Here is a 23,157-nt window from a genome sequence, read left to right on the forward strand (position 1 = left end):
AAGTGTTTCCTTTCCCTTCATCACAGTGCTCCTTCAGGTCTGTGGAAAACTGTAACAAATTGGATTAATTAGCAGCAGAAATCCGACAAATTTGCCTCTGGACATATTGTACTCTCTTTGGATGGACGTACAGTTGAGTTGTCAGTGTGCTGTTATACTTCTGCTTAGTTATTTTAACAAGCAAACATAAAACACCACAACGTTTGTGTGAGACTTTTACAAACAAGGATTGTACAAAAATGTACATTTTGTGATTCTAGGCTGGTGCTAAAGTAACTCCAGATGTGCAAGGGAATATATGGTTCAGTAGTTTTGTTTTAGAAAACTATGTTTCACATATACATACATATGCACAGACACATTGACATTACCAGTAGAAGAGCCTCTCTGTTTGTTATTTTTGTGGTGTCTTTAACGTCTGAGATGACAAAGAGAGGCGTCTGTCATCTTCACATCAATGCTGATCAGAGCATTAGAGGTTGTTGTTTTTGTCCAGTGAGAAAAGGCCTTAACTGGCGTAGATCTCGTTTAGTAACAAGTGAAGGAAACAGTTGTGAGCATTTTGCTTTTTTAAGCCATTGTTTGACAAAGTTAAGTGTAAATTACCTTTTAATATCCAGCGTTTGCTCAATAACATCTAAGCTTAGCCGCAGGGTAACCACCAAGTATCAGAGAACGGTTCAGCATGGATCATGTAACTTTTATGACTTGAGTTCTTTGGAGTTAGTGAGCCGGGGTTTTTCCGGGACCTTGACACACATTTCTTCAACCACATTCCTCCTCTGTGCCCTTCATTCTGCTACGCACGCACGCATGCACGCACGCACACACGCACGCACGCACGCACATAAACATACAAGCTGTCATCTGTCTAGGTCAACAGAGCCCCCCCCCCCCCCCGTCATTTACAAGCGTCATTGACATAGCACTTAAAACGACCAAATCCTTCATCCCATAATTTGTGTTGCAGTGTGAAATAAGAGTACTGTTAATATTGGACACATATTTATACTTTCTAATTTCGTTGTGTGTGTACTTTAATGTATTTATTTACTGACAAGCAAAGACACAAACAGGCTGCATGAATGTGTGGGCGGCTGCTTCCATACATGCTCTGTGTTCCTGGGTGTGTTTTTAGAAAGGGGAGAGGATAAGGGACGATCGGCCGTACGAGTCCCCCCTCAGTGGGGCCCCGGCTTCAGCACGAAGGGTTATGTAAGTTTATCAACTGCCAACCCTCCTGCATGCCTCTGCCTCACACTCTCATTGCATTTTACCAGAGAGGAGCACACAGAGCGGTCGGCTAGTAGTCAGTGAGGCAGTCAGTCACCAAAGACCGGCCGGGTTTAAAACAAGGCTGAGGAGAGGAGAAACACGCCCCCTGCTTTGCTTCTTTTGAAAGTTCTTTATCCTTGAAAGAGGGAAGTGTTTTTTGCGAGTTCAAGAGCAGGAGATAAAAGAGGAGAGGAAGAAGGAAAGCTGAGAAGAAGGACTCGTCTTTACTCGATAACCATGCTGCTCCTGGACGAAACGGAGTCATTCGCAGGTAGGTGACATCATCATCACCCCCGACCCGTGAGGCAGGGTTGGCGAAGGGACGATTCCCTGATCGTCGAGGAAAAATGATTAAAAAGTTTGCTAGAAATAAGAAGGATGGCTGGATAAATCTGGAAGCAGCGTAGAGGGGAAACACAAGGGGATGCAGAAAGGTTTGGGACGGGGCGATGCGCCGAGAACGGGAAGAAATGCTGCAGAGAAAGCATCTAATGAGAGGATGACTTCCAGCAGCATCCGGCGAGGATGTGGCTAAAAGAGGACGTGATGAGCAGTAAAGGAGGTGGTTGATGTTGACAACCATCTCAGAAGTGTCTAGGATGTGCAGTAGCTGATTGACGCCCGTCAAGTTACTGAACCTTGTTGTGCATGAACAGTCCATCCATCTCGTATCTGTTTTCTCTCTCTCTTCTATCGCTTCACATTTTCTCTCCTTCAACTCACGTTCGTCTATCTCATCGCTCCCTCCGTTCTATTCTTCCCATTTTCTCTCTCTCTCTATCTCTCTCTGTCTGTCTCTGTCTCGCTGTCTCGTGTCTCAGACCCGCGTCTCCCATTGGCTGTCTCTATAGTTACCTAAACCAATGCCGTTGCGTGATTGGTGGACCCGGCTAGGATTGGGCCATGCTGGAAGTGTGAGCATGTGGCGGCAGGAAAACATATGGTTCATCCGACCAGCGGGCTAGGGGGGGTGAACGTGTGAGGAGGCAGGCGGGGACAGAGCGCCGCCGCAGGCTGTGCTTCATTTATCAATATTTTCACTCCGCAAAGATCAGCAAAACCTAAAGAAAGACAGTACACTAAAAAGACTGAAGTGTTAAATACAGTGATTTGTGCCATGAATGTACACCGTAAAGGTTCATGTCAGGGAACTGCATTGCATCCCTGCTTCAAATTTTCTTTTGTCACTTTTTCATCAAACACCTTTTTAACACCTGGGTAACAGGCCTGTTTGCTGAACGGATACTATCGTTGTTTTGTGCATCATTTAGTGTGACTTCTTCTACTGATGTCTTCTTACTGTAAAGTGCAGTCTGTCATTCCTTCTGCTGTTCCTGCACATTGGATTTAAAGTTCAAACGGCTGACTTTTCCCTTTAATTGATGGGTGAGAGAATTACAGGCCTTTTTATGCACTGTCTACCAATTTTAGGGCACTCAACTACATGGACATGTTCACATAAACAGAATAAAGTCAGTTGTAAATTGACTGTCCAATGCCTCCGACTCACAGACCCTCAGAAGGTGAAACATAAAGTCAGGTGGATTAAAGTCGTGACTGAAGTTTTGTTCCGTATCGTTTTGTTCCGTATCGTTTTCCTGTTGCCTCGTCTTAAATGTCCTCCAGTGTTCCCACCAATATAGATGTCAACACTCACACAATTAAAGCTGTAAGTCAACACTAGCAGTAATTGTTTCATTTTAAATCCATTGTGCCGGACTACAGCGACGAGACGATGAAACGCATATTACTGAAGGTTACAAAAGCAGTGGAAGATAATTTAGCCCAGGGCTAGCGATGACATGACAAGAAAACAACCGTGCAAACAAAAATGTTTCTGAAAAGATCTTCAGATCATTATTTAGATTTATTTATTTTTCTATCCTGAAAAAACACCTCGTCGTCAGTTTAGGTTTTGCTCAGGGTGCACAGTGTTCCGCCGTGTCTGCGTCTCACCGTGTTGGCATCTGTTTAGAGAAGCATTCACATGGATCCTGCATGAAAATGTCCACAATATACGCTCGTAACTCTTCAGACATCTCTCTCTCACACACACACGCACGCACGCGCGCGCACACACACACACACACACACACACAAGCCGTGTGTTTGGCTGGTTGTGGAAAAGAGACACTAAACGCTAAAAGAACACACTGTTCTCCCTCAAAGTGTGTGTGTTCGTTCTTCCTGCGAGTACAATCTGTCCATCAGTGACGAACTGCTTATTTAAAAAAAAGAAAGTGAGACAATGAACTGCTCTGTGGTGCAATATAACAGGAAGGATCGCCCTCGCTCTCTCTGGCACACGCTGTTGGGTTGTAATTGGCCTTGGCATGCCGTGCAGGAACAACCTGTACAGTTTCAGACCAGCGCCTGCTCGGGCCGAGCGCCGGGAACACGTGTAGCCGGGCTGCTTTCATGACGCCGCAGCTCAGAGGATGTGGGCTTTGCCAGTCCGGCCACATGACTCTAATTCGAATTTAGATCTCTCGCTCCCTCTATTGCACAGTCATTGTCTCTCTAGCTTTTTCTTCCCGTCTGTGTCGTGTTTGTCATTTCTCTGACACACACACACAGTGGGAGGGTTTCATAACTCACCTGCCTCGCTCAAATAAAGCGGCCTTAATAACTCATTCAGGGAAGCCTGTTATATTTTGTGTGTGTGTGTGTGTGTGTGTGTGAGAGAGAGAGAGAGTGAGAGAGATGTCCAGAGCTGCAATGGTCTTTCAATTTTAGTTTTTTTGTCTTTCTCAAGGCAAGTTATGCAACCCAGATAAATCTCGGTTTGTCTCTGGAAGGACACCACAAGTATTCCTTGGTTTGGTTTGGCCTCCTCACAAAGCCTGCGCTTTATGGCTCAAAGTCTGATCTTTGGGATATTTTTCCTCAGTTCACCCCTGCACACACTGTGATGAATTGAAACAAGAACGTGTGGAAGTGTATTTATTATTACTCTACAGATCAGTTTGTCATTGTTACTTTTGCCGAGGCTTTTCTTTTAGTCTCGTATGATAGACGAGGACAAGCAGTCTTTATTTGTTATGATCACAATTGAAACTTGATTATATGTCATTTTGAAAGCAAAAATATCATTAACTTGAAATAGAATCAAAAAGAAGTATATTGATGTGTTTTTGGGGTTTATCTTCTTTATGTGGTTATCACTCCGTCTGTCTGTCCAATCTGTCCTCACATCATCTCCCACACTTTTCCTGTTGCTGCAGTCGTAAATGTAAGAGAACATTATGAACTCTTCTCAACAGCCGGAGAGAGGCATACAACACACACACACACACACACACACACACACACACACACACACTGTCACACGCACGCACATTCAGGCAGACACACTCCTCACTGCATATCTGCCACTGTGTGTAATATTTGAATGTGTGTGTCTATAAGTATAGATGGTCTTTAAATGTCAGTATGTTCTTTCTCTCCTTCGAGTGTGTTCCACGTGTCCGTGACGTAGTTCATCTTTGTGTGTGTGTGTGTGTGTGTGTGTGCCTGCCTGCCTGCCTGGGTACAGGACGTGAGGTTCTTGTGAACATGCTGGTTGTGTAACAGCCAGAGGCAGCGGTTACATAAGCGTTCCGCCTCGCCGACCAGCCTCTGCATCGGTGGCCTCCCTGGCTGTGAGACTTGGTGTGTGTGTGTGTGTGTGTTGAAGCAAATGGGACTCTTAATAAAGCAGGTCGTCTTTCTGTGTGCAGCCACCGTTTGAGGCGCGTCGAGGTGGAAATAAAAGGGAAAGTGAGACAAGTTTTGATTGTTAGGGATCCGTTTCAGTCATGTTGACCCCCTCCTCATTCAAACACCCACTCGAATTGGCTAAAGGATAAAATCATCCCCGTTTTCTGACGTCTGTGTTTTGCCATCACATTTCAGTTTGCTGGGAAATGTAACCTTCTTGCCTTTATGCTTTAAGAAATGCTTGTACATGCGTTTTTGCCTTGTTGGCTGGTTTGTCTGTGATTCGCCAACTTGTTTTAAGTCCACTCATACGTCCTGTTTGTTTGTCTGAAACCGCACCTGTATCTGCCCGTAGCTCCTCACAGGACGCTGATCGTTCCGTGCTCTGGCTTTTTGGACACGACCGCATTAGTTGAAGCCTGACCAGATGGATTTTGTTTGATATGTGATGCCGTGATTCTCGCGGGATCTCGTGACATAGCGAGTATCCAGCTGCCGTGCAAGGTAACCTGAATTCAATGTCCAGCACACACCTTAAAGGTTGTTGTGTTTCCTGCTGCAAGAAGAGGCTAACCACCAGTTAACTTAAACAGGGTCCAGCTCTTATTGTCGCAATATTAATAACAACAATAATAATAATGTTAAATGCTTGTGTTGCACATATTATTTTTTAAACTTTGTGTACCCAGATTTTTTAAATCCATTTTTGTAAGCAAGATTTATTCAGATTTTAAAGATCTGGACCTTCTAAATATACACAGATCAATACTAAGATTGTTTTTCAAAATCAAGAGTCACTGGAGACTCATTCTAACAGCCAGGCGTGAACCTCACCAGCCTGGCATGTTGCCTCAGACTGGTGTTTTGCATCAAAAGCGTCTCTCTCCGAATTGTGTAACAGCTGACTTTTGAGAAACCTACTGGTTCATCAAAAGTCAGCTGTTACACAATTCAAATAAAAAATGTACAAAGCTTGCGAAGTAACTATAGAGAATAGATTTATATATTTATGCTTCCTAGTAGAGAGCGGCACAAAATTGATTCATGTTTCTCTCTGGAAACCACAGAAATCTTACGAAGACTTATTTCTCCCTCCCATTTCCTGTCTACTTCCTGGAATCCCCCCCGCCCCGTCTGTGTTGGATAACCAAACAGTTTGACCTCTTGTATGAAATGTATGACGCGGAGGATTCTCCGCCGCGTTCGTCCGCCGTCATCCATAATCTGTTGGAGGACAGCCGGCCGTGACACAGACAGACTGTCCACTTCTGCCGTTGGATTGATTCCAGGATGTCAGTGACTCACAGGGACGAGGAGCAGAGAGCAGGAGGGTTTAGACCTGAACAGATGGATTTGTTTGTCAAGGAAGCAACCACAGAACACACACACACACACACCTAAAAATAGTGGATCTTTAATTCAGTGGCTTTGGAGTTTTCTCAGAAACCAGATCTCATTGGCGAAACCACAGACGGCTTCGTCTCAGAATTATTAATGGAGCAGATCGGGGAAAATGTCGTGTAACGACTTCCCAGATCTTTCCTGGTGTTTGGAGCTCGAGGGCAGTCGTTCATCCATCTGCTCCTGAGACGTCCAGAGAAAACCTGCTTCCGTGCCGTCTCGAGCTGTTTCCAACACTGTTGAGTGAACACTTTATATCGCAGCCTGAATTTGTCCCGTGAGGGTTTAGAGGGTTTTCACACCTAAGAGTAACGCTAGTTTGATCACAGAGGAGTTGATGGGACAACACATGGTGAGGTTTTCATATGCGATGTATTGTTGCTGCTTTTAGATACCGTATACATTCATTCTCTTTAGGGGGTACAATGTTTCTGTCTCCTTTTCTTCCTCTAGTGTTTTAATCTTTTCTGTGGTCTCTCTCTTTCTCTCCTCTTTGAAACACTGACGCACACACATGCACACCAACGATGATGAATTACGTGCCGATGGCTTCACATTCTTTGGAGCCGCATATCGCTCAAGTACATGTTACATGTTGGGGGGGGTCTTTTTTGTGAGAAACAGCAAGTCTCAAACCCACAGGGTGTGTCCAACACAACAGATTAATGGCTCAGAAAATGTCCTGCAGGCGTTTGTTTTCTCTGTGACACTTGCTGACTGACGATGACTCAGCACTTCATCAAGACACCTTCTCCGCTCAGTGTGCGCCTGCGGTGCTGCAGGTCGACGGCTCGACTGCGTTCGTACTTCATCGTCTCGTTTTGCAGACGCATCGTCACCTTCGCATCGTCTCCTCATCACTCGCAGCCGAGTATTTGAGTTCGACTCGGTCGCCCTCCAACTCCCATTTCCCCTTTTTGAAGATCTCACCTCTATTGGACTCATGCACGTGTGTTTCTGAATGAGGCGTGCAGGCCTCTGAATGTGAATCTAGAATTCAAACCAACACTTAGTTCCAGCTGTCAAAGTGTGAGTAGTTCAGTTACTCTGACCTGATAGATTACTGTTGTCGTTCTGATAAAGACGAGGACTTGAGTTAAAATGTAGAGCTGACAGTAACAAAGCTTACGCCTCAGTCAGCAGCCAAGACTCAACAAGCAGACGATTTCTGGTCTTATTAGCCAGCAGGCTAATTAAGTTAATGTGACAAATAAAGTGCTTCTGTCATGAGAATAGAAAACAAACTCTTCTTCTGCAGCCTTGGAAGGCGTCTGGTTTTGTGCTCCTTCTCAAGTACATGTCATGGTGGGAAGAAAGTGTCCAAACATCGTGAGGAACTTCTCAAACCCACTCCTGGAGTTCACTACACTTCTTTACTGTCAATTCAGACTATCTGCGTGTGTGTGTGTGTGTGTGTGTGTGTGTGTGTGGCACAATTCCAGTTTTGCTTTCTTGGGTCCTCAGTGGCAAGTGTGGAATGATTCATTAGTTATATAACGTATTTTGTGCGTTTGTTGTATAAGCTGTCCCCACTCTCTGCTCATAATGCGCTGAGAGGCTCCCCAAGGAGAAAGTGTTTTCAAAGCGTTTTTTAATTTTTTATTATCAATTCATCTTTTAGTTAGGAAGTCTTGTGATGGCACAAAATCCCCCTGCTCAAGGGGACATCTTCCAGCTGCATTTATTCGATTTTTTTCTTTTTTTTATGCTTAATTTCTTTCTTTAAATTGACAAATATGTGACTATGCTGCTTGTTGTAAATATTTCCTATTTATAAAGTTGTAGTTACACATCATGATAATATATACAAATGTGTTGTGTTTTTTAATGCTTTATACTATACAAAGCAACGGGGGGGGGGGGGGGGAGAACATTTTCAGTAAACTATTAATGTCAATAACTCGACTAACCGGAGACATGAACACGAGCCAAACATCCTGATATCAGCCTGATGCTGATACCCAGCTGCTCTCAAAGCCAACCGGAGGTCCTTATCTTTTTCTCAAACAGATAAACGTTTCTGGTAAAACCATTAAAGTGGTTGTTAAATGTTTGGACTCTTGTCAGTAACTGCAGCCAGTCTTCTGATGGCCCGTTCCACTCCCATGAATCAGAAACCCCGTACAGAATTATTCGTCGCCAAACGGAAGCAGGTTTCTCACGTTATAATATTATCTCTTATCGCTCCCTTTCCTCTTGACCCGAGCAGAGGAAACGGTCTTGCCTCCCAGAATCTACGTCTGTGTGTGCGTATCACCGCCATGTTTTTTTTAAAGTGTGTGTGTGTGTGTGCGCACCTGTGTGTGTGTGTGTGTGTGTGTGTCCACCCCCTCTTACTCTGAAGTGTGTCTCTTTGAATGATGACCTCGCTTTCATCTCTCTCCTTTCTCCTCTCTCCCTCCCTGTCTGCCCTCTGAGTGCTCCCCGTGTGTGTGTGTGTGTGTGTGTGTGCGCGTGTGCGCGTGTGTGTGCGTGCGCGCGTGTTGAGGCTCTCTGCGTTTCAGGAATCGTTATATAACTGTTCTGTTGAGTTGGAGGGAGGCAGGGGTACAACAGGGATGTGTAAATCTAACTCTAACTCTAGTTAATAAGAATCTAATCTCAAAACATGCATCATGTCCCGTCACAATATGTCAATTTTTTTTAATCACACGTCAATAACCATCCCGTCTTCTCGTCCTGTCTCCCTCACACAGACCAGTCCCACAGCGGCCCCTTCAGCTCCGAGAATGAGGCTCAGGGAGGCGACTCGGCCGCCTGGCAGTGTACCCCTCCCCCATCTACCTCACCTTCGGGGGGCACTGCGGCCCGTCCTCCTCCTCCCTCGCAGCCCGCATCCAGATCCCGCTCCAGGCCGGCCAGCCAAAGCCCCCCCCCTCCCTCCGCCCTGACAGGCACCAAGAAGAGGAGCTCCAAACCGGCACACATGAGACGCAACATCAGGTACTGAACTCAGCGCCCTCGCTTCAACTCCAACGGTCGAAGACTTCAAATGAACGCCCACTTGTTTATTCTGTCGGGATCCTTAAGAAACCGAAACATAAACTGTAACAATTAACCCCCCATCATTTACTGTTGAAGCTTTAGATCAGGGGTGTCAAACATACGGCCCGCGGGCCGGATCTGGCCCGCCACGTCATTTTATGTGGCCCGCGAATCCGCAAGCAAAAAAAAAGAAGAAAAATAAAGATTTGTTTTACAAAAATGAAAAGTTAGATGTGAAAATAAAAATATCCCATGGTCGAAATTATGAGATAGAAAGTCAAAGTGATACGATAGCATGTTGTCTGTGTGCCGCCATTAAAACTATCACAACAGGTGGACAGGAGATGCAACAACCCATAAAGAGGATTTCCAACAAGTGATCGTGCCTTTCTCAACATGCGTACTTCTCTGGACTTGTAAACTCGTGGACTTGTGAAACGTCATCAGTCTCAGCCCAAGTACTGTTCCAATTCAAAGTTCACATCGAGCCAAGCACGGTCCTAATGCCCGGATGTGGCTCCGCCCATTTTACCGGGGATGCATCGGAGGTGACTTGTCTATACTTGGGACAGCCAAATATCCCAGAATGCATTTTGCACCAGCAACAGGAAACAATGGAGGAGAAATCACACAACTGGAAGTTGAAACTTTCGAAATACTACTGTTGTTGAGTCACAGAAAGTAATTTTAGGATGTTGTGAGGCGAGAAGTTTTTGGGGTTAACTATCTCCTTTTTAAAGCTGGACTCCTCAACCTTTGACCCTTAGAGGGCAGAGGAACTCAAAAACAAGCTAACGGACACGCAACCCTTTTTCCTTGCTGAAAACACAATTATACAAATGTGTATACAATGAAAACCATTGTTGTCTTCATGCAGTTAACAAATACAATGACGGTTGTTCGTTTGTAAACATACAAATGTTATTTTTCCTTTTGTGTCGGTGCAGGAAGTTACTGCGGGAGCATCAGTTAGAGTCAGTGACCAAAGCCGCCCAGCAGGACGAGTTGGAGAGAAGGAGACGTCTGGAGCAGCAGAGCAAACAGGATTTCCCCGTACCACTGCTGCCTGAATACACAACTGGTAAGAGCATTTACCCCCCCAAAATATGCCTACATGAATATGAACAGCATCCACCGGTCCATCAAATCCTCCTCCAACATATATTCCAGATGCCCAGAACTAACTCTTGACTTCCTTCCCTTCCTGTCCCTCATTGCTTCCCAATCTTCTTTCCTCTCTCTTTGCATCGTCCCCGTCCTTCTCTCCAGGTGATGTGTCAAAGCATGTGTCGTCGTCATCGGCGGCCTCGACAGCATCGCAGCAAGAAGTGATCTGCCTGGACTCCAGCAGCACCGGCCTCAGCGAGAACAGAAAGACTAACGTACCCACCACAGAGCGCTCACACAAAAGAGGTGAGACATGCAAACATTTGTCACCTCACGAAGCACGTTTTTAGAATGAATGTGCTGATTACGGTTAGCAGGCCAACAGCCCATGAAGCCAATCCACTGGTGCACTTTGAGGTCCAATACCTACAGTAGCTCGAAGGCTCGTCTGTCAGCCACTGAGGGAGGGATCTATCAAAAGGCAATATCACTTCAATACACATTCCTGGTAGTTCGTCGTGTCGGGTGGAAACCTCACATCTCTAACGCATCTGTCTCTCAGAGATTAAGCAAAGCGGCCTTAATAGCCTCGTGACAGCCATGCGTTTACTAAATTACACACTCCGTTTCAAATTGCTCTCTGAGCCCAGGGGTCTGGAAAGAAGGCACATTAAACGACTGCGTCAGCTTGAATTTCCAGGAGAAGTAACGGAGGATTGAAAAACAAGCCAAATCTGAATGAGACTTTTTTACTCAAAGGGCCACAACACAGCAGATATCTGGGCCAGTATTCATCCGACATCTTGGGATGATTTGTTAGTTTGATTTTTCGGGATGTTCAACATCATGTCCACAAACACAATTTAGTGTTAAAAAGCGCTTGATGTATCAGAGTGAGGGACTTCTCCGCTCATTTCAGCTTTAAGTAAAGACAATATAAAGGAAGTTTCGCCTCATTTCAAACAAAAAGTTTGATTTCTTTGAACTCTTTTGAGGGTGAAACTTTTAAACCCAATTACTGGAAGTCTCCCTGTACAAATTTAAACAATGAAGGTAAAACTGTAGGCACACACACCTACAACACAAACACGCAGACAGATGAGAGAGAGGCCGATGAGCGGTCTCTCTGGAGGGTCAGAGTTAGCTAACCCGTCGTTTGGATGAACAAAGACAGACATGTCGATTTGGGAGCTGAAGAAGACCAAAGGAGAGAAAGAACAGACGGAGGGAGGAGAGAGAGTGTCTGCGGGGCAGAGCAGAGCGGGTCTTTGGAGCAATAAAGCTGGCTAATCCTGGTTATGAGACAGAACACACACACACAAAACAAACACACACACACTCACAGTGACACAGTGACATTTCCAGATGGGGTTGCATAATGTCTCCCCCTCCACTCTAATCCTACTTGTATAACCAGCCATTCACTGCAGTTATATAAGCTCACACACACACACGCACACACACACACACACCTCTCCCCGCCTTTCCCTTGCAGGCCGCCAGCTTGTGTAACTTTCACCACTCGATACCGTTGACTTTTAACATCATGACGGCGCCACTGTTCACCACATCACTTGAGATGAATGTGTCAAGGCCAATTAAAACAAGTTGTTTTAATTGGAAAAGCTGCAGTCTTTCTGCCGTAAAGCTGCCTTAAGTTTTCTCTTTGGATCAGTTTGTTTTACTCGTGGGGAAAAAAGACCTTTGAGTTTGCTTAAGTACATGTAAACCTAAGGTCAAATCCTTTTTATAATTGAGTTTTCAGTCCGAGTTTGCAAGACCCGCAGTGTCATTTTCGGAAACCTAAATCTCGTCTCGTGCAGATGTGGTAGATCTGAGCTCGGGCGAGGACGACACCGTCGAACACGTCGGCAGAAACTTCACCGTCGAGAAAGAAGAGAGCGAGCCGAGCGGCGCGCAGGCCAATGACGCCCTTAACCGACCGGACCCCCGGGGCCGGGTGCTGGTCAACTTGAACCATCCGACTGCGGAGAAGGACATTTTCCTGATGCCTCAGCTGGCGCGAGCAGTCAAACCTCACCAGGTATTTGTTTTTACTTCTGCACTCAAAGCAGACACTTGGTGCTTTTTGTCTGCTTTGGGATGTATATAAGGAAATAAGTATCTGAGTAACAATAAAGACGTTTTTTCATTCATGTGTCCAAATCTGCCTTTGATGAGACTTTTGTTTTTTTAAGTCATACTGTGAAAATTACTTTCTTCAAAGTTTAGATTTGTTGACCTTTTTATTCAGATTTCATGACCTTTTTAAGTGACAGACCGCCTGCTGAGTGTGATCTTTTCATTCAGTTTTAATGAGATATCACAGCTCTTTCACCACGACCTTCTGTCTCGCTTCCTCCTACTTCTAATTTCATTTGTTTCGTCTTCCTTCTTTCTTCACCACCTCGCTCGCTTTTCTCATTGCCACGGCTCCAACTATCTCTTTGTCACCATCTTCCTTCTCCTCTTTTCCCTCCGTTTCCTTCTCTTTCCTCATTAATTCTCCTTCCGTCCCGTTTCATCCTCAGATCGGCGGAATCCGTTTCCTGTACGACAACCTGGTGGAGTCGGTGGAGCAGTTCGGCGGCAGCAGCGGATTCGGCTGCATCCTCGCTCACAGCATGGGCCTGGGCAAAACGCTGCAGGTCATCGCCTTCATCGACGTCCTGCTGAGACACACCCAGGCTCACACCGTTCTTGCCATCGTACCTGTAAGCACAATAATATATTTCTTCCTGGTCAGTGGATCATTTCAGCACTGGGTTAGACATGAACAAAATCAATTTGGAGACCGGACGACGTGAGGATTGAAGATTGACTCTGATTATTTATCCATTACTTTCCTCCCAGGTGAACACGCTGCAGAACTGGCTGTCAGAGTTCAACATGTGGGTCCCAGCCCCGGAGGCGTTACCTCCAGATACCGACCCGGGACTGGTGACTCCTCGTGCCTTTAAGGTTCACATCCTCAACGACGAACACAAGTGAGTAACGGGAACGAGACCTTTTTTTTTTCTTTCTTTTTTTGTTCTAGCATTTCTTGAGTATTGATTTCTTTAGAATAAAATACTTTTTATAGGATTTTTAAATCCTGCAAGGCAGGCTGTATCTCCCTCAGCAGGGTCACTGGTTGATTTGAAAAGCCTAATTTAAGATGCTGGATGCAATAACATTGATGAAAACAGTGAAGGGACTTTCTTTATCTCTAAAAAAAGACAATGCCGACCTTCTGATCTGACCTGCCTCTGCACTTTATCCCCATCTGGCTCGTCCTCTCCCCCCGTCTCTCCATCATCCTCTTTTTGACAGCTGCCACTGCTGGAAAGATTTTCTGACTCTCATGCGTTCTGTGTGTGTGTGTACGTGTGTGTGTGTGTGTGTGTGTGTGTGTACGTGTGTGTGTGTGTACGCGTGTGTGTGTGTGTGTGTGTGTGTGTGTGTGTGTGTGTGTGTGTGTGTGTGTGTGTGTGTGTATTAGAGAGCAAAGAAGGGATGCTGCTAAAAGTGACACAGTTACCTCATTTTACTACCGTCCAAACAATACTCTGAAATCATTAGATTGATTACAATACTTCATTCCTGTTCTCTCTTTTTTATACAAGATACTGTGTTTTTTTTATTCCCTTCCATCTCTCTCATATGCTTTACAAACAATGACTTACATTTTCTTACATCACCCAGGAACACAGCGAGCAGGGCCAAGGTGGTGGAGGATTGGGCTCAGGACGGCGGGGTGCTGCTGATGGGCTACGAGATGTACCGCCTCCTGTCGATGAAGAAGAGCTTTGTGGCTGGGAGGAAGAAGAAGAGCAAGAAAACAACCGGACCTGTCGTCGTCGACCTGGGTGAAGAGGACAGGCAGCAGGAACTGCTCAAAGGTGGAGAGGAGAGGGAGGAACAAAGAGAAGTCAAAAATGTAGAGGAAATGTAATCTATGCTACTTTTTAAAGCACCAGTGTAGAATGTCACTGAAGATATTTTTGCCTGTTCTCCTCCAGGTATCGAGAAAGCCTTGGCCCGGCCTGGTCCAGACGTGGTGATATGTGACGAAGGCCATCGCATCAAGAACTGCCACGCCAGCACGTCGCAGGCTCTGAAGAGCATCCGAACCAGACGCCGCGTGGTCCTGTCCGGCTATCCGCTCCAGAATAACCTGATCGAGTACTGGTGCATGGTCGACTTTGTCCGACCCGACTTCCTAGGTACGGGCCGTGATCAGCGTTTTGTTTCAGCGTCGTGATCAGGGGGCGACTGTGGCTCACTGGGTTAAGAGGGTCGTCTGGGAACCGGAAGGTCAAGGTTCGATCCCCGACTGGGATGTGTCACGTGTCGAAGTGTACCTGAGCAATACACTGAACCCCCGGCTCCCCGGGCGCCGATCAATGGCAGCCCACTGCTCCCTATATACAGGGGTGCGTCAAATGCAGTAGTCAAATTTTGTGTATGTGTATATGACAATAAAAATGGTTTCTTCTTCTTCTTTCAGGGGTTGTTTTTAACCAAGCGCTCGCTGAAATTTGCATGAAGATGTTTTTCATCAAAAGGCTGCGTTTGTCCTGTTAAACTTCAGATTCTGCATCCGATATGTATTTCAGGTACGAGGCAGGAGTTCAGTAACATGTTTGAGCGTCCAATTCTGAACGGGCAGTGTGTGGACAGCACGCCTCAGGACGTCCAGCTGATGAGGTACAGGAGCCACGTCCTGCACAGCCTGCTGGAGGGCTTCGTACAGAGGTGAGACGGCTGCCTTCTTATGTAACAGAGAACACGAAGGTTCGATTGACATTTTGGCTCTCTTAAAACCTGAGAATTTCCCCCAACCTATTCTTCATTTTGAGTAACATTTCACAAATATTGACTGTCACTTTACTTCATTCCAGGCGAGGTCATGACGTCCTGAAGGACCAGCTGCCCTCTAAAGAGGAGCACGTGATCCTGGTGCGTCTGTCTCCCCTGCAGAGGGCGCTCTACACAGAGTTCATGAACCGCTTCAGAGAGGCAGGAAACTCCGGCTGGCTCAGCCTCAACCCACTGAAGGCTTTCTGCGTCTGCTGCAAGGTGAGGAGGAAAGCTACCTGGATACAAAAAGACACATGATTAACATCTATGGATGTTTTTACATGAGTGTCATAGATACTATTACTAAAGCCTTTTATTCAGAAGTCAGTTCCTGCAGTCCTTGAAATATTGTGGCACAAGTCAACATGCACCAAGATAAATTCCTGTGTATTCATCATACTAAATCCAGTTGTTACTACTTCGAGTGTGTTTTCACACCACTGGTCTCTTGTTATTCTTCAGATTTGGAACCATCCAGACGTGCTGTACGAGGCCTTACAGAAGGAAAACCTGGCCAGTGACCAGGACTTGGACCTTGATGACATCACTTCCACAGGTCTCACCCGATGTCCAACCGCACCCAATCAGAAGTCCAAGCACCTTGAGAACCCCAACCCCATTGGTGGGCTAAGTCTCAACCAGCTGCAGGAGAAAGCCAATCAGGTCATGACTTACGAATGGGTACGTCGGAAAGACTGGAACGCTAAAGAGTTTTGAAACAAATTCAATATTTCCGCTTCCTTTTAACATAAAGCTGCACTTTGCACTTTTTTAAGAACATCAAAGCTTTTCACCTAAATCTCAGTGAGGTTGTAAGCTGAACATTATGTTCCCCCTCATTGAGACGCTGCTGTGGGTTCAGTGCTGCCACCCACAGTATAGAGTAGAGAAATACCAATAGAAATAAGAACTATCCATAAATCAAACAAAGATCCAGTTCCAAGAAAGCTGGACTCACCAACGTACATCACAGTACATCATCTCTACCTGTTAAAGTCTGCAACATTACAACACTTATCTTCTCCTGACATTCAGGAGCGCTTGGGCCATAATTTGTTCTGAAGCCTTTTTGCACTTGTTGGATAGAGTTGTGTTTGATGTGTGATTCAACATTCTGCTTGGAAGCTTTGGAAACTATGAAGAATACAGCTAAATCAATGGTGACACTTTTGTGCATGCATCATGAGACACTTTTGGATCAAAATCCCACAAAATATGTTGAATTGAATAGTGTGAAGTGAAGCATTTCAATAGATTTCACAGCGTTGGTTGTTGCCTCTGTTAAGGTTTGCAAACCTCACTTTTTTGAAGTCGGTCTTAGTTGCTTAAATAAGGCCCACATCTCTTCAGCTGATCTGTTGTGTAATAGAACCGTACGTTCTAACAGTCCCTCTCTTCACATGGCCAGGCGAAGGACATCCTGTACGACTACAAGCCCGGCTACCTGGAGAACTCTGCAAAAATGATGCTGCTGTTCCATCTGATAGAGGAGAGCGTCAGGAAGGGAGACAAAATCCTCGTCTTCAGGTATCCGAGTTTCTTTTTCAGTTACCGTATTTTCCCACGTATGTGATATAACAAACAAAAGCTGAAGGAATTATGAAATGGGAAGTGAATCTCACCTCAAACTTGTCCTTTTCTCAGCTTTTATTTTTCTGACTTTGCTAAATTCTACTTTGCTTGACATTTACATTACTGGTCCTTTCTTGCATGTGATCCACTCCTTAATTCTGCCCTTTTGTCTGCCTCCAGTCAGAGTCTGTCCACACTGACAGTGATTGAGGATTTTTTGGCTAAGAGACCAGTGCCTCCATCGCCCAACACGTCCAGCAGGGACAGACCCAACCAGAACTGGGTCCGCAACCTCAACTACTACAGTAAGGCATCCAAAAGTATACTGTGAAGATATTGTTCATGGTTCAGGTTCAATAAATATCCCAAACTAGAAACCTGCTGTGAAGGCCACATGACGAGGGGACTTGGAATAGGAGGAGACGGGTTGAAAGGATATGTTAGCACAGGGAAGGTGGTCTCACTGTTCTGTAAGTTTATCAGTCATGTTTTCTGTCCACAGTCCTTAAATGTTGAAACATACTCATAAATGTTTTTTCTTAACTCCAGTGGTTTGGTTGTGCAGTGGCTCTGCTCCTCTCATTGACTTACAATGAGTGCTGCCATCTGCTGGCGTGTCTTGAAAAAAAGCCAGACTTTGGTTTATGGCACAGAAAGGAATTCACAGCTTTTGTAGAGTTGGTGTTTGTGTTTTTCACGGATATTTAAAGCCTGGTCTTGCAAAATATGAACTGTATCCACAAAGTCACTTTGTCAGCCAATTAAAAGTGAATTGAGTTTTAACTACATCATGGTTATCTTCTTTAGCACATATGTTCTCTTTATTCTGAACTTGTGTCCTCTGCACATGTTTGTTGTCTTATTTTACCTATAGATTAGATATAATACTAAGAAGAGAATCAAATGGGACACAGTTGCACGATATAGTGAAGTTAGTTAGTCAGGACCGTTCTGACTCTATTGGTTGTGTGATGTCTTGCAGGACTGGATGGAAGTACAGCGGCCTCAGAGAGAGAGAGGCTTATAAACCAGTTCAACACTCCGTCCAACACCTCGGCGTGGGTTTTCCTGCTGTCAACTAGGTAAAACACACAATAACGGTCATATGAATGGATGGTAATGGGTGTGAATTGTCAGGACATAACCCGACTTGTGACCTCTCTGGGCCTCAGGGCTGGTTGTCTGGGCGTAAACCTGATTGGGGCGAACCGCGTGGTGGTGTTTGACGCCTCCTGGAACCCGTGCCACGACGCCCAGGCCGTGTGCCGCGTCTACCGCTACGGGCAGAAGAAGCCGTGCCATATCTACCGGCTGGTGTGCGACTTCACGCTGGAGAAGAAGATCTACGACCGCCAGATCTCTAAACGGGGCATGTCAGGTGAGTCGCAAAATGGATTATGTTTGAATCTTTTCTTTAGAAAAGAATTCTACGAATGTGCTGGTGTGTTTTCATTTCCTGTTGTTCACACCAGAGTTAGTGGACGTTTTGTAAAATTCCATACAGATGTTCGACAAATACAAGCATTATCTTATTTCAATCTCTTCTTTTTGGCCAAAATAGCAGCACCCAAAAAAAATCGAAATAATCAGCTTTGTGTTGAAACAAGAGTTCTTCTGCCGAGAGGCTCTTGTCTGGCAGAGTAAACGCTTTGAAGTGTTTGCTGTAAGCCTTGTTGGTCGAGAGTTTGTTTTCTTTCTTCTTTGTTCCTATTTAACGTCCTCTCCCTCTTTCTCTGTCTTCCTCTCTCCCTCCCTCCATAAGACCGGGTGGTGGATGACCTGAACCCTGTGCTGACCTTCACCCGGAGGGAGGTGGAGTCTCTTCTTCACTTCGTGGATGAGGAGCCGGACCCCTCCCAGGTCCAGCTGCAGCTCCACAGCAGCATGGAGAGCGTCCTCCGGAAGGCTCTGCACCTCTATCCTCACCTGATCACTAAGGTAGGTGAACAGAGGAGACACCGTCTCATACCGCCGGTTAAAGGTTGGCCATGTGTGCGTTTCCCTGCCTACAAATCGTGCATTATTCATTGTGCTCTTGTAAGGCTTATAATTGACTACGCACAGGTGTCATTTCTAATGGGCTGTGCAAGATGATCGACAGTCATCTACCAATTCAATAAGTCTGTTATGGTGGATTTTTTAATGAATATGTCATGAATTGTCAAGCTTTTTAATTATCCATATGAATCTATTTCAACTTATCACTTGTATTCACTTAAATGTTAACATTCTAAATGTATTTGAGACGTGAAGGCTTCCTCGTTGTGCCCCTCTGCTTCTTTCAAAGTGAAAAAGAATGAACAATCTTGAATCTGACTTTTTTTTCATCCTCCCTTCCAGCAACCGTTCCCCCACGAGTCCCTGCTGATAGACCGCAGGGAGCTGAAGCTGACCAAAGCGGAGAAGAAAGCAGCAAAGAAAGGTTACGAAGAGGAGAAGAGGGCGTCTGTGCCCTACACCCGCCCGTCCTACGCTCACTACTACCCTGCCAGTGACCAGAGCCTCACTAACATCCCCGCCTTCAGTCAGAGAAACTGGTCAGTGACTCAAAAAAAAGATACTTCAAAGTTTTCATCGTCAACATGAGAACACGAGGCATGAACTGATAGAAACTCTCTACTCAGGCGTCCACCTCCTCGTTCCGAAGAGAAGCCAGTCGCCAGTGTCCAGCCGGTCCAGTCAACTCCAGTTCCCATGATCCCCCGGCGGGCGTCTGCAGGCTCTGCTCCAAGCAACGACTCGTCGGAATCCAGCATCGGAGGCTTTCCTGTCAACTGCCTGGAAAAAGCCGGAGTGTTTGTCCAGAAGATCGTCACCACTTCTGGTAGGCCAACTGTACATGTGCCAGATATCATTTTTACTTGTTTGGTCTTCATCGCTTTAGTATTTTAGATTTAATCTTCATTCTTTTTTTCCAAGGATTCATCCGCTAGTCATGATATTAGCTGAGGAATAATCTATGTGTCTATCGACTCTTAGTAAATGTGTCTTCTTTGGTCTCTTTCAGACATAGTGATTCCAGGCACCAAAGGCTCAACCAATGTCCAGGCCAGGATCACTGCTGGAGAGAGCATCCACATCATCAGGGGCACCAAAGGTACAATAACGCTCGACTGAACTCATTGATACTTAACTGAATATCATATGCAATCACAATGCTGCAAAAGCATCTTCTCTGAGAACCATCTAAGCTTCATTTAGTGAAGCAGGTCAGGGTAAGCTTTCACTGGGTGCTGATCATTTCGCTCACCTTTTGTCTGTTTTAGGGACTTACATCAGGTCGTCTGATGGTCGAATATTTGCCATCAGAGCAGCTAATAAGGCCAAGACTGCAGAGGAGAGTACTAAAGCACCACCCAAAGGTAGGACTGACTGCCAGTTTTTTTTAGACAAGCAGAGATGTAAAAAGATGAGGCACAAAACATTGATATTATGATATTATTTAAGCCAACCCAGCTCATTTAACGGGTTTAAATCTTTATCAGAAGGTAATATCCAACCCCTTTCTTCTTCTCAGACTCTCAGGCCCTACCAGAGGAAGCGTCAACCAATGGCAGCAACGGTTGCCTGTCACCTGACAGGAAGCAGCAGCCCCGCCCTCTTTCACCTGACAGCCCGGAGATCATCAGCGAGTTGCAGCGCTACACGGGTGGCTCAGGAGCTGGCTCCGGCGCTCCGCCAGAGAGGGCGGCAGAGGGCGACACGAACCAGCTGCCTTCCGCCAAACTGGCCCCGACCAATGGCAGCAGCGGGAGCGGTTTTGCGCCTGGAAATCCGAGCCACCATGATGCCTCTGTGACGAATGTGATCCAGCCCACTGTAGCTCAAGACCTGAGAACAGGCTCCAAGCGCAAAGCCTCCACCCTGTCCCTGGAGGAGCGGCCTAGTAAGCAGCCGTCTGCAGGCCAACACTCCTCAGCCCCTCTGGCCACACAGGGCTTCCCCTTCACCGGGGGCTACGGCCTCCCTCCTCTGGGCCTTAACCCCGCCATGTTGGGTGGGTCACTGGGGCACCCGCTCTACATGGGGGCGGGCTCGCCTTACTTCCAGCCCCCCGAAACTCAACTGAGGGACCCCGGTTCCATGTACCCAGAACTTTGCGGCTTTGGCGGAGCCAGTGCAGTCCCCACCACCTCCTCCTCCTCCTCCTCCTCCTCCTCCTCCATGACAACCACTGCGACTGCCGTCTCATCTTCCTCCTCATCTTCGGCGTCGGTCAAAGCTGCCAGTTCAGTCCCAGGAGCCCTGCCGCCGTTCATGCTGAGCCCCAGCATGGCCGGGATGCTGCTGCCAGGCTTCCCTCTCTCTTACAGCCAGTCTCTGGCCAGCCTGTACACGGGGTCGATGCTCCCCGGTGGGCTACCGGGTCCGGCCGCCACCCCTGGTCCAGCCGGAGCCAGCTTCCTCTCCCAGTACTCTCCCACTGCTGCCTCCAGTTCCTGCTCATCTTCTCCTTCCTCCTTCTCCCCTTCAGCACGGTTCGAGGGCCACCGGGGCCCGGTGCTGATGAACGGCAGGCACGGCAGCAGCGCCAGCAGCTCGGATGACGACGACGATGTAATTGAGGTGGGGGGACAGTGACAGACGAATGATGCGGTGGTCTGAGCAAGCTTGATTGAATTTACAAACCATCAAAATGGGATGACATCCTGTTTGCCGGGTGTCAGGCTTCGAACAGCCTGCCCCGAGGCCACGAGGGAAACGGACAAAAACAATGAAAGACAATTGTCACTGAAGTGTTTCCTCTACTTGCCTTGGAGAAACAGTCAGAATGGGGATGAAGACAGACTGGACACAGCGACAAATCTTAACGATGGCTATCAGAAGATGAAACCTGAGGAAGAAAAAAGAAAATATAAATCCGAAGACTTTGGGCTTCCAAGTTACTGTCCAATACTTAGAACTGCTGAGCTCGGGCCTGCGGTGACCTCAAATGGTCACTCGTTGTGGTGTTGACGTTAGAGACTCTAGTTCTGCAGCTTTGCTAAATGTGGACTCTTCGCTTTTTTCAGCTAATTAAAAAGATGCCGTAGGGCGGAGTTGCTTATAAAACAAAAGGGGGGGGGTGGGTGATAATTGAGTTAGCTGGTGGTAACATTTGTTAAATATCACTAACTGAAATGGTATTGTTTGTCAGTTGTTGAATATTGCAACTGACTATTTCTTCAAAAGGTAAAAATATCAAACAGAACTTTTAAAAAGCATTTTGATTGAACTTAATAATTCACTGCCAGGACAGAGGTATTGTACGTTTCTGTTCTAAAGGAAAAAGAAGAAGCGGGATCATCTTAAATAGTAGAAGAGGCGGTTGAGGATGAAGTTAAAGACAACTACTGAAACCTTGAAGTTCTAATGAAAGAATGTATGCCTAATCAAATGCCTTTACACCAGGCCTTTTTCAAAAGACTCCTTCTACTTTGGCATCAGACGTGGGGAAATCAGATTTTTCTTTTCTGTGTTTTATATTTACTTTTCAAAGAAAACTCATTGCCTAAAAACAGCCAGGTGAAAATGAAAAAAACTAACTCGTAGCGGAGGAACAACCAACAGAAAATGCCTTTTTGCCTCCATCTTTCTGAATGTTAACTGTGAGAGGGGGAGGTGAAGAGAGAGACGGGCGGTCACTGCGGCTCTCTGCATCTCACCCACAGTCTTACTGTAGCCTAGCGAAAAGCGATGCAAAACACTCACTCAAGCCTGTATACTGTTTGTGTTCGTACAACCCCTGAGGAAGTACTCTTGGTTCTGGTTACGCTTGTGTCGTTCCTGTGTCCGTATCTGTGTGTCGTGTTCTTAAGGGTTACAAAAGGAATCGTTCAGAAATATATATATATGTATATGTATTCAAACTCCTGTTGCTCGGTTTGGTTACTTGTTCTGACGGCGACACGGATTCCACCTCTGCTGTGTTTTTATTTCCCTCTCTCTCTGTCTCATCTCATTTTGTGAACAGAGGTCGTTGTGTTTATTTTCTTGTGTTGTTTTTTGGAGAGAGACGATGTAGCTTTGCCAAAAGTGAGAAATGCACGAGCGCATCGGAGACCGACATCAAAGAGGATCGCATCTTCACCACAAACCATCGTTCTGCTGTCCCAATTGATCCCCTCTGATCACACAAACCGATCGACGATGGTTCTGCACTGTTCTCGTGTGGAAGATATTCTCCTCCAAAATGGCTGCAGAAAGCGCTTTAAAAACCAGCTCTTCGGCTGAAAAAGAAAATTCTTAACACCGTCACGTAAAGACCGATCATTTCCTGCTCTCTTTTCCATGTCC

General features: G+C 46.0%; 1 protein-coding gene across 1 annotated transcript; it reads left to right on the top strand.

Annotated features, from left to right (window-relative positions):
* Window positions 1-1,297: 1,297 nt before the first annotated feature.
* LOC306780642 (helicase ARIP4-like) lies at window positions 1,298-21,887 on the top strand. Its single transcript, XM_079273077.1, has 22 exons — window positions 1,298-1,546; window positions 9,072-9,318; window positions 10,308-10,441; window positions 10,630-10,773; window positions 12,291-12,511; window positions 12,999-13,181; window positions 13,321-13,454; window positions 14,152-14,348; window positions 14,469-14,672; window positions 15,066-15,204; window positions 15,351-15,528; window positions 15,772-15,990; window positions 16,718-16,836; window positions 17,062-17,186; window positions 17,864-17,963; window positions 18,054-18,259; window positions 18,644-18,819; window positions 19,222-19,418; window positions 19,506-19,705; window positions 19,889-19,978; window positions 20,148-20,243; window positions 20,399-21,887. Exons 1-22 carry the CDS (start codon window positions 1,513-1,515, stop codon window positions 21,460-21,462), a joined length of 4,407 nt encoding a protein of 1,468 aa, XP_079129203.1. The 5' UTR covers window positions 1,298-1,512; the 3' UTR covers window positions 21,463-21,887.
* Window positions 21,888-23,157: the final 1,270 nt, after the last annotated feature.

This window comes from Melanostigma gelatinosum, assembly GCF_949748355.1.
Source record: "Melanostigma gelatinosum genome assembly, chromosome: 8".
NCBI classification, from domain to species: domain Eukaryota; kingdom Metazoa; phylum Chordata; class Actinopteri; order Perciformes; family Zoarcidae; genus Melanostigma; species Melanostigma gelatinosum.